Source organism: Amblyomma americanum, chromosome 3 (genome assembly GCF_052857255.1).
Source record: "Amblyomma americanum isolate KBUSLIRL-KWMA chromosome 3, ASM5285725v1, whole genome shotgun sequence".
Taxonomy (NCBI): Eukaryota; Metazoa; Arthropoda; class Arachnida; order Ixodida; family Ixodidae; genus Amblyomma; species Amblyomma americanum.
In genome coordinates, this window is record NC_135499.1 from 77,180,118 (window position 1) to 77,191,883 (window position 11,766).

The 11,766-nt window shown below is 42.2% G+C and overlaps 1 protein-coding gene across 1 annotated transcript; it reads left to right on the plus strand.

The window, feature by feature from the left end:
- The first annotated feature begins 4,857 nt into the window (after window positions 1-4,857).
- On the plus strand, window positions 4,858-11,196 carry LOC144124683 (uncharacterized). The gene is made up of 5 exons (XM_077657518.1): window positions 4,858-5,009; window positions 6,243-6,304; window positions 8,202-8,291; window positions 9,045-9,071; window positions 10,976-11,196. The coding sequence occupies exons 1-5, from the start codon at window positions 4,937-4,939 to the stop codon at window positions 11,033-11,035; spliced, it is 312 nt and encodes a 103-aa protein (XP_077513644.1). The 5' UTR covers window positions 4,858-4,936; the 3' UTR covers window positions 11,036-11,196.
- Window positions 11,197-11,766: the final 570 nt, after the last annotated feature.

Genomic DNA, 11,766 nt, shown 5'->3' on the forward strand with positions numbered 1-11,766 from the left:
AAGACGGGGTTTAATTCCTACCGCGGCGGTCGCATTTTCGATGAAAGTGAAATGAAATGAAATTGAATGTTTATTTTCTCCAATGAAATACAGGAACTGGGCCTCGGACGAAATGTTAGAGGCTATTGCACTGTGCGATGTCAGCGCAAGTTAGAGCTCCAGTGGTCGAAATATCCGGAGCCCTCCACTACGAAGTCTCTCCCAACCTGAGTCACTTCGGGATGTAAAACGCCCTAAACCCAAAATCTTCCCCGAAAGACGCGGGTTCGATCCCGGCCGCGGAGGTCGAATTTCGATGGAGGCGAAATTCTAGAGGCCGGTGTGCTGTGCGATGTCAGTGCACGTAAAAGAACCCCAGGTGGTCGAAATTTCCGGAGCCCTTCACTACGGCGTCCCTCATAGCCTGAGTCGCATTGGGACGTTAAATCCCCCATAAACCAAACCAAAATTATCCTACCCATATATTTATTATTTATTTCTCAAGTACCGCATTCCAGCAAGGAATGCAGGTTGCTAAGGTTACGGGGCTACTCAAGGAGGGTGGCTCAAATTACATGAACAAATATCAGCCTATTTCTGTTTATGAGAAAGCTGTATAGATAATAATAATAATAATTGGTTTTGGGGGAAAGGAAATGGCGCAGTATCTGTCTCATATATCTTTGGACACCTGAACCGCGCCGTAAGGGAAGGGATAAAGGAGGGAGTGAAATAAAGGACGAATAGGTGCCTTAGTGGAGGGCTCCGGAATAATTTCGACCACCTGGGGATCTTTAACGCGCACTGACATCGCACAGCACACGGGCGCCTTAGCGTTTTTCCTCCATAAAAACGCAGCCGCCGCGGTCGGGTTCGAACCCGGGAACTCCGGATCAGCAGTCAGGCGCACTAACCACTGAGCCACCGCGGCGGGGCCTGTATAGATACCGGTGAGTAATTACTCCCTTATTACAAATCTACTCCACCTTGAGGGATTTCCTAGATATTTGACCAACACAGTTCCGACTTCGAGTTACTGATCAATTCGCTCTCGCCCCACCATAAACTTGCCGTCCCGGTTAGCTGACCTGGTAGAGCGACTGCTCCGGTGAAGCGGTGATCCCGCGTTCGAGTCGTCGGCCACGGTGAATTTTTCTTCAAGTGCGAAGTTTCTGAGAAAGCTGTATGGCCTTCCTTTGCAGCCGTATCGCTGCGCTTGGGTAGAATCCTATGAGTAAATAATCCCTTATTACAATTATGCTCCACTTTGGGGATACCCCTAAATATTTGACCATATGTCAAAGTATTAAGGCACTTGTTCGCAGCTGAATGATTTATATGAATGGAATTTAGACTTTTTTTTGTGACACGCATTATATTTTCAAATAAAATTTTGTGCTCACACCCCGTACAAGTAGACAAATGTAACCTTGAGTTAATTAAAGAAAACTACAACCGACGTTTTGGCCTCTATGCGAAAAGCAAGCCTAGCATTTCGGCAGTGCTACACTTTATGGAATTTACATCATCTCTGCAAATGAAGATTTCGTGAAATTGCACTTTTTGAAATTTATTCTCGGATACGGCTTCTGAACTGTGAATGTTTTAATAAATTCGGCCGTACACGCAAGGTTGACGTTCATGTTAATGAAAACAAATGCAATATAATTTGTTTTCTTTCCATTTAAGCTTTTTTTATTGGCATAAAACAGTGACTGTAGTAAATGTTAGAGCGACGAATTTCCGGCGGTGAAAAGTTATGGCAAGTTGGGCAAAGAAAAGAAACTAATCGTGTCTTCATCGTAGAAACAATGGCTTCAGTGTGAGGTTGCGAGGATTCATTTGGGTAGAAGAGAAATACTATACCACCTAGCATGAATCCTTGCGGAAAATCGAATTTCACAAGAACACCAGATACCACATGAAATGTATAAAAAGCTTGTTCCATTATTTTTACAAACTATGTTCCGTCTGATGAATAGTTTCTTATCCAGTTTACTGTAGATCCAAGGCCTAATGTAGTTTCTAATTTATTAGTTTGGTGCGTGTAAGTCAAAGAACTGCCTTCTAAAAATCAAGTAGTACTAAGTCTGTTCGTTTATAGCTATCTGTATTCTGAGACTAGTTATGTACTACTTATATTGTGTCACCCTTGAGAGCCCTTGGCGGAAGCCATGTTAAAATGATGATACACGGTCTTATTCGAGCCAAATAGTTAAACTTTTAAGGATAATGTGTTGCAGTATGTTACACACTGAGCAGGTAATCTTGATCAGTCTGTGGTAGCAACATCAGTCTTGCTTCTTTACGTCTATTGGGACGCTTTGTGCTTTTTTAATTATTTTAAAAGACTGCATGTGCATAACGATTAATCAAAGATTATGTGCAAATACTTAGTCTCCCATTCCACATATCTTTTGAGAAAGAAATTTGGCATCATATCAGCTACTGGTCTCTTTTCTGCGTCCAGATTTCACACCTGGTTTAGTGTCCCGCCCCCACTCAACGTGAGTGGTTCGATCTGTTTCATTCAACAATGAGCAGTGTTTGTGCCGTTATCATTAACGTACAAGGACGAAAAATATTTATTCCATTAACTGTTGAAACCCTTCTTCCCTTCTTCCGAAGATTGATTAATACTTAGTTTTTTGGGGGCTGACACGGCTCCTAAATTTTATTATAAAATTCTTATAAATTAATGAACGTATTAATGAATTATTGCGATTTACCGACTTTAGTTGACTTTTTATGTTTTGTGTGGCAAGAGTGAGGTTATTTTTTGTTTCGGGCCAAGATTTTATCTTTTTTGTCGATTAATTTGGCGTTTAGCATGCGTGACGTCACGAGCAGTGCAGTGGTTACGTCATTGTGTTTTTATCCTTCTACACAGTATTAATTTACGAATTAAATGTGACACATTCAGTTTAAAGATTTCCCATATTACTTTGATGTCAATTGCGGGCCATTCAAGTTAATAAAATAAGCCAAACTCCAAGAAAACTTTGTCTGAAATGCCAGTATCGTCCACATGAGTGAAATCAGAAATGGCGGCTCGTGGTCGCGGGGGCGAAAACGTGCCCTTATGAGCATGTTACATAAGAAGGTAAGTTGCAATCAATATGCGCCGAATCCAGCTAGCCAATGGGAGCTTTACTCTGACGTCATGTGTGTGAACAAACCACGCGCTTCATTGGTCGTTTCTGGTGCGAATTGGGCCCTGAGCGCACTGTTCTAGATTTTTCGCTACACTTTTGCGATCGAGGTAAACAGTTTCAAAGACGTAGGCGATCGTCAATGTCAAGGAGTCAAGAGACGAGCTACAAGCGGCGCAAAAGGCATGCACGTAAGGCTGACGTTCCTCATCTGGATTCTGAGAAACATTTCCTTCAAGTACTTTCTTGGTCTCCTCGAGCGTATAAATTCAGGGGCGCCGCAGTCCGCTCTACTTGTACCCATTTAATTTTAATAGCAATGTAATGATCTGTAGTGGTTTCATTATACACACAGTCATAATTATCAGAATTTTGGCATTTTTAAGGATTCGTGCCAATAAGCTTTTTTTTCGTAATTTCGTGCGACAGCAATTAAATATTGAATGAATCTTTTATTGTTTCGCGTTATTTATAACGTACGTACTACAAGAATTTCACGTTTCCCGAGGCTACAAAGACATTGATCCCTCGGAATGTGGGATTCGTGGCGGCACTCCAGTATTCGCCAAATAACTCAGTGCATTGTTTCCAAAATGAAAAATACTTGTTGGCAAGCCATAAACATGCCAGAAGTACGGAAGCATAAGATCTCAATGAAGTTGCAAGCCCTGGATAAGCTTGCCGCCAGGAAGTTTGGGGACGCATGCAAGCGGCGTTATTCACGACAGTAATATGTTTGAATGTAATAACCTTGGAAGTGGATGACTGGAGTACTTGGTGACTGCTGCACATGTCGCGAGAATGAGAAACAAACTGCGCGGCGAGCAGCAAAAGTTCAATTTGCCTCCCACCGGCAGTATTTGGCAAATTTATTGCCAAAATCTTGAAGGCAAAAGGCTTCACTGTGGCTTTTAATTACTTGCGTAGAACGAGTAGTTAGCCTGAAATAAAATATTTACATCAGAATGTGCCAACTGGGCTCTTCATATGTGAGAGCCCAATTCTGTCTTTCTGTAACACGTACAACTGCGTGAACTACATAGTACCGGAGATATAGAAACGAAAACGACCACCAACGAAGACTTCCACCTGTTTATTCTTGACAGAAAGCGCATGCCTTCTTCTTTATTAAGTCACTCGACAATCTTATTCTCTGGATTGTATTGCCTATAGCCATTGTAATCTCTCAGGAAACAGACTCAACAGCAAGCTTCTGCAGAGAGGAGTGCGGAAGCGTCAACGGGCAGGGGTGGTCGCCAATGGCCTTGACAATCGCGGCACGCGAACCGGCAGGTAAGGAGCCATCCGCAATAAGCGAGGGGGTGGAGACGGCGGTGCAAGACGCAATAGCCATATGCATCGCTCAGCGCGACTCGAGGCAAAAGTATGATGAGAGCGTGACAAAAATAGAGAGAAAACCAGAAAGGCAGAGAAGCCGGCCAATGGTCGAAAGGCGCGGAGCGTATCATCGTCGTTGCAGACGTTCCTGTTTAAGCACACTCTCGCTTCTCTGGTCAGAGAAGAGCCTTCCTCTTACGTAATTTTTGACTGGCTTTCTTTATTATATTCATATTCGCAGTGGAGAAAGAAAGCTGCGCCAGCACGTGCGCTATGTGTTGCATAATATTGCAAACGACATTTCAGGTGGTTAGCTTCATGTTTCACGTCCTGCCCAAGTACACTAGGAAGTAGAGTCCGAGCAAACGTATATAAGGGATAGCAGCGCGGGGTTTTTCAAACAAGCTCTCTCTTGCTGTCCTTGTCGTTTTCTCGTTGCTCTCGCGTCGAGATTCAGCCCGTACAAAATGAAGGTGCTGTTCTTGTGTGCACTCATCGTGGCCGGAGCCTTCGTCGCCAAGGGTGCCCACGAACTGTGCAGTAAGCGAACTCAAATGATTCGCCCGTTTTTGAACTTTTCCACTCTGCTCTTAAATATTAGCCGGCAGTTCTGTCTTTATGGAAGGAATTCTGCGTCAAATTCTAGCCTTATTCCATACAGCGCAAAATTTATGAGCCACACTTCCCCGCCATGTTCATGAACTAGGCCAGTGATCGATAGAATCCCGTCCTCGTGTTTCCTGGCGCCGCTCTTGATGCATATATACTAGGTGCTTTATTAATGTTCTAACTTGTCCTTTGCCAAGCGCGGAGTTTAACCAACAAATCCGCGGATAAATACTCCGTTCTAAACATACCTGAAACCGATAAGTGTTCGATGACCGCAAGGTGAACAGATTGAAGCTGGAAACGGAATTTTCTCGTTTCCACACAGGGCCGTTCATCCCATTCATTCCTCGTGCTTCATTGTGCGTCTCTTTGGGCATATATACTGGCTCATGTACTGATTGTCTAACATGTGCGCTACAAAGCCTGGAGCTTAGTCAGCAAAGCCACGAATTAAGACTCTGCTCTGAACATACCCGCGCCAGATAAATGTTCAATGTCCATAAATTGAATAAAATTGAAGCTAAAAAGAAAATTTTCCCAGGTTTCCTCAAAGAGCACCCAAATTTCGTAGAAGAGCGAAACTAAGATCCATTATAAAAATTCAATTTTGTTTAGGGGCCCAACTTCAGCTCCATCCTAAGAAGTATTAGATTCTGCGAAAAAAAATGAAAATAAGCGGAACTTTTTCATTGCAAAACTCTCGCTTTACACTGCCTTATAGCCAAGTATTTTGTCGCTTGGAGATCTCCTCGCGTTTAAAGTACCATAAACCGCAAAATATTAGCTTGTGTTTATATCCTCCTACCTGAGGAGGTATTAATTCTCTTCGCATGGCTGCGGAGGTGATGGTGTTTTATATGTAACTTTCGACAAACTTTGACGAATCAACTTTTCACGAGTTAAAAAAATTCTTAATGAAAGGGCATCGCTTTAACGTTTCTGAGATTTAATGAGCACTCACAGCTTCTCCCCACACCTTGGATTGATGTAGGTAAGTGTTCAACTGCACCTCATTTAACTCAGAGCCACTTCGTATCATTTGCAGCTCTCTGTCGCAGCACCCCAGAAATTAAGCTTGTAGGCAACCATCTGAGCCCAGTGCAGTTATCACATAATCCTATGTCACACGTATCAAACGTAATCTGCACATTTTCCCCATTACAGGCCTGAACGACGACCAGATCCAGGCTGTGGTGAAGTGCATGGGCGAACGCGTTGACTCCCAGGTACGCGACAACTCATTACTCTCCGTTTTGCAGAGTGAGAGAACCTGAAGCACACCGTGAAGGCAAATTACTTCACCAAATTCTTCGTGTACTGACACGGGGTCCGAAGTTTTCTCATACATGCATGCCTTTCTCCAAAGGGATTTTGTCGCGGTAGAGCATCCGCAGTCTGCTGTCGGAATACCGATGCCGCGTAATCCTCCACCTGATAAAAAAACTGTACTACACGATTATAAAATGGAATATTATGTAATTTTTAGAGTGGCGTTAGACTGTCCTAGCACCGTAACACTACAAATTATATTTAGACACACTTCCTGCGCCCTCTACATTGCAGCTAAGCTGGTCGCCATGTTTACAGATTCCGCGCTTAATCTTTTGACACTCCACTTACTTCTAACCTCTTGTACAAACTAAACAACATTTTAGGAAATCCTTGATTGGTTAATTGGGCTGCTGATTTCGTTTAGCACCGGTTGCAGTTTCTATCTTAAATTTCAACGAACTCCTCTCCTCTCCATGTGACTTGAAATGTCGATGCTTGGCCTTCCATTAATCTTCGCATACAACAATGATCTACCTCGCGATACCCCTTATATGAAGGCCTTTATTCGGACGAATTTTGTTATGTCAGTTAACATTCCAGATGATCATCTTCGATTTAGCGCCTAAATTGATAATTTTTGACATGTTGTAATACATGGCCACTAAAAATTCATCGCAATAAAACTTTCAAACGCTTTCGCTACTAACATATCCCCCTCCGTGTTTATGTTTCCAATTACGTATTTTTCATATAGTTTTAAAATATAAGTATCGTGGCGTTAATTTGCCACTAACATGTCTGGTTTAATGCAATAATATCATTTGCTCCAGTCTAGCTTAGGTATTTGAGGCGAACATTATGAAAGGTTCTAAAAGAGGCTAAGCTATTAATGTACATAGTCTTAATTTGTCCTATGTAATGACAGAACATCTCCCGTCTGGAATCTTCAAAATCGAGAGCGTGCGGTGAGAGAAATGACGTTGATATAGCGTCGGAATGATCACCATTTTTCAACCTTCTGTGCCTTGTCTTGTCAGAAATCCCCCCCCCCCCTCCTCATCCATGCGCCGTCACATCGAGTCAGTGAACTTCCGGCACTGCGGCATTAATTCATTTTATCCTTTATCAGATATTGCTTTTTCCTTTTTTTGATTGTCCGCGATCAGAAAGCACACCAACCCTAGCATTAAGTCACATACTTTCTCGTACGAAGTATTTCAAATACAAGTTCTCCAAGGATAGCTGGAACTTGGAACCCAATTCCTGCAACCACCTCGTCTCTTTCATTAAACTCATTTTTAACAGCTATTAATGCTACTTCATATTAAGTATTAAATTGTCTTTTCTTCACCGCACTATATATTTCAATATTTCAATTCATTTTACATTACTCCCGCTTGATTATACTATAATATATATATATATATATATATATATATATATATATATATATATATATATATATATATATATATATATCTACTGCCATCTTACGTTTAGTCGTTTCTCTTGTATCGTGAAGTATTTGTGTGAATCCTGTCATTTGCTATATTTCCAACCCGAGTAAATTGCATCCTAGTTGAAATCAAGAAGAATTTGGCATGGACAGTGCATGTAATGGGCAGGCGAGATCATCGATAATCCGTCATGGCAACAAAGTGGATTCCAAAAGAAGCCAAGAGTACCAGGGTCGGCAGGATGTCAGGCGTATGGTTGAGATTAAGAAGATTACGGGAATAACTTGCTCACATTGGAAGAAGTGCAACCTTTTGGAGTGACGTATGAAAGTCTTTTATCCTGCAGTGGACGAATTTAGGCTGGGATTGTTGATGATCATGATTTTTATGACAGCTCCAGGGAAAGGCACGGGAATTGATCCGTGGCCAGGGCGGCAACGTGGCCCAGCTCCTCAGGAAGCAGTGCGATGATGACGTGGACTTTGTGAGCACACTCTTTTTTCCACTCTTCGAAAATAACTGCCTTTGATTATTTTGTTGGTAATTTCGTGGCGAAAAATTTACTTCCTCGGTTGAAGCAGTCTAAATAAAAAGAGAAGGTTGAATACGATATCGAAAATTGGGAATTCTTGTAGGAGCTTGCAGGCAGATGGCTTTGATTCCTAAACAGTTGGTTACGTGTGCCTGAAAAATGTAAAAATTTGATAGGGGCTTTCCGCCCGTAGGTTTTCCTTTGCAGCCATGCAGACTGTGAACACCGCACTAATAGAATGCAGGTGTTGAGGTGGTAGCAGCATTTCACATTGGTAAAGAGCAGCATACAATTTTTACAGTGAAGCCAATGTGCGTTTACCGAGACTAGTTTTAAGAAAGGGCTTCAAAAGCGTCTCTGAAATTTTGTGAGTCTAAATCTGAGGCGTTCTACGCAACGAGATGTGTAAACTACCTCGCGCCGAAAAAACATTCAAGTCAGTTACTTTTCCCAAAAGAAGGACAATAGATTCAGTAATTATTTAGCAGCGCATACAGTGTTAAGTGTGGCCAAATCTTTTTTCCAGTGAAGCATGAAATCGCGGAATAAAACTTGCTCGTGAGACGGTGCGAACTGAAATGTGATGCTTTAAAAATGAATACAGGATTTCTTCTTGGGAGTGAAGGCATAGGCAAAAACAATATGTCACGAAGTAATTCTTTAAGTACCACACGAAATAAGTTTCCTTTTTTTTTCTTTTGTTAGAGCGCGGCGGTGACAGCAATTCTCTCGGTGAGTACATTTTTGCTTCTTTTTTTTTTTCCTGGAGCATATTTTCTGCTGCTCTTAAGCAGAGTTCTGAGTGCACTTTTTGTCTGCTTTCAATTGCATGTATAAACAACAGCTTCAATGATATATGCACTATTAACTTATCTACTAAGGTCAAATATGTGAAGAAATAAAAAAACAGCTCCGTCAGTTTTGAGCCTAAGTCATATAATGGATCGAATAAACACATTGCTGAAACTATTCCGAAAAGCTTTACCACATCGACCCTGGCATAAAAACGCATAAAATAGCATAAAATGGGATAAAATTTATTTTAGTAAACCTCCTACGTTTAGCATCATAAACTTGAGTACTAAGAAGATTCGACACCGTGAAACCTTTTGTACTCACTGTCACAAAATGCGCGGTTCGGTATGTCAGGAATACCGTGGCTGCAGCCAGCATTTGATCCTGTGTTTATGTAAGTTTCGTGCATTTCAATTCCATATTAGGTCATTCTGCTCAGAGCTCTGCCTCCATTGCAGCCGTTGCAGACACAGTTCACCTCCTCAGGCACTGACAGTTAAAAATCAGTTGTTTCTTTTATTGCTGAGACAAAGAAGAACAATATCAACTGCGACTTAAAGCCCCAAATAGCACAGCTAAAATCTTTTCACACTCGACAGCTTTATCCATTTGTTCGTCAGTAAAACAGAGGTGGAACATCTGACAAAAGTACTGATTCAATATTCTCTTAGTAAACTCCAGTAGACTGGTTAGCTATCGCCAAACCACGTGCCTCTAGGAACGCGTTAAAACAACTGGTGATAGAAGTGTGGCAAGCATTGGAAAAGCGTATAAAATACCTCTTTTATAATAACTGCGCTGTTACCCTAGTAAAGTTGCTGTCCATGTGGAATTGTACAGAAATAAAAATGATAAAAAAGTTGCTGTAAGTCTTATTCCTGTTCCTCAAAATGGGTGCGCCAGAAATGAAAATGTAAATGCGACTTCCGCTCCGCATGACACATCACACGTTTAATTCGGCTTTTTGTTAGGACGTCCATTGCAACTTCGCTACATTTTAATTTCACTAAAAGGAAGAAATTTGTAAAAAACCCAGGGAAGGTACAAGTGCGCAACGCGGGCGTAACAGCCGCCGTCACTGTCGTGGCTGCTGCGATGAAAGACACTCACACTGGGCGTGCCGGCGATAAGGCTGAGGCAGACGAAGGCGCAAAAGACATTTGGAGGGCAGACCGAACAAATGAGAAAGGAAAGCAATAGAGCACAGCGCCTGACAAAGATTGGCTTAAGAAGAGGCATGTGTCCGAGCCAGACGCAGAGCGCCCGAAGCCAGGCGTGGCGTGCCCCACATCTCCTAATCCAGCGCATACATTCCGTTTTATGGACTCAATCACCAAGTCCGGCGGACTATCTAAAAATGTACATATTCTTGGACGAAGCGGCGTAAGAGGTCTGCTTTGCACACATAGGAATAAATGAAGCAATGATCAATGTTCTCTGCAGTTCTTCACTTCCGACAAAAACTTGCCGCCTCGAGAGACAAACGCCACTGCCCGTGTTCGAAGATTGGCAGCCTGGTTAACCAAGTTTTGCAAAGAAGAGTTTTCAAAAATTAGGTCATTGCTTTTCGATTTTGCGCCCCGTTTACTTCTGCTCCTTATCGTTTGGTAAATTGGCGCGAACGTGCAGCGGAACACGCCTTTAGCTTGTGCACATTTGAAAACACTGTTTAAGCCTGAAATGGGAGCTGAGGTTTAAAGTGGAACAGAAAGTGGCCCTGTGGACTGGTGTTGGCAGCTGGAGAACTAAATGGAAAGCTCGCGTTAGGATGCTCGAAGGAAACCAGAACATGTCCATTAATTCGCATGATATTTGATGTTCTTGCTGTTTCTTCCTTTCAGCCCGAGCAAGCGGAATCTGTCAGAAACGCCTACAAGGAGTGCAGGGCTGCCCAGAGTTGAAGTGTCTGAAGATGACGAGGAACTTGTACAATTCACTATTCGGAACACATACGGGCCGGGCAATCTTATTTTTAGTTCTTTTTCATGTCCATTCTACCGTTGTTGAGAACACCAGAGTAATTTTGAAGAACTTTATGAAATAAATTCTGTGGTTACACAGATCCACGTGCATGTTCAAGAAAATACTCGTGATGCTTGCCTCCTGCCACGTAGGGCTTGCCGCCACACACAAGAAAACACGTTAATTTGACGTTAAAATCCTGACTCGCTCGTGCCTCATGTTAAATATAAAGTTTGTCAAATGGCTTGTTCTATGCAGAGAAAAAATATGCAGTGCTAGATTGATATACAGCCCTCAGTTGCATTCACACGAGTAGAGCACTCTTTTTTTTAAGGTACTTTTATCTGGCATAGATGGGGTATTATAGAGTAAGTCAGCAAATGTCCCAAGGTTAAAATGTTGCTTGTTTTGCGTAAAGTCATATCGAGTAAATATACATGACCAATTTGAATGTACAGGAAGCAGTTCCGAGGAGTTTAGCGCGTTGTCGCTATTCGAAATCGAACAAGGCAGTTTTCACGGCTCTCGCGCAAATATGCATACTAATATTACTTTGAGGCTCTTAAAAGGATCTGAGGAGCCGATCTTCAAGACCAGCCGTGCTATGTCCAGCGGTCGCATAGTTGTGCTTCCCTAAACTAATATTTTTTCTTCGGGCGCAGTTACGGCT

Coding starts and splice junctions, on each gene's coding strand:
- LOC144124683 (XM_077657518.1), top strand. CDS start 4,937: ATGAAGGTGCTGTTCTTGTGTGCACTCATCGTGGCCGGAGCCTTCGTC. Junction 5,010..6,242: donor GGGTGCCCACGAACTGTGCA/GTAAGCGAACTC, acceptor TCCCCATTACAG/GCCTGAACGACGACCAGATC. Junction 8,292..9,044: donor GCGATGATGACGTGGACTTT/GTGAGCACACTC, acceptor TTCTTTTGTTAG/AGCGCGGCGGTGACAGCAAT.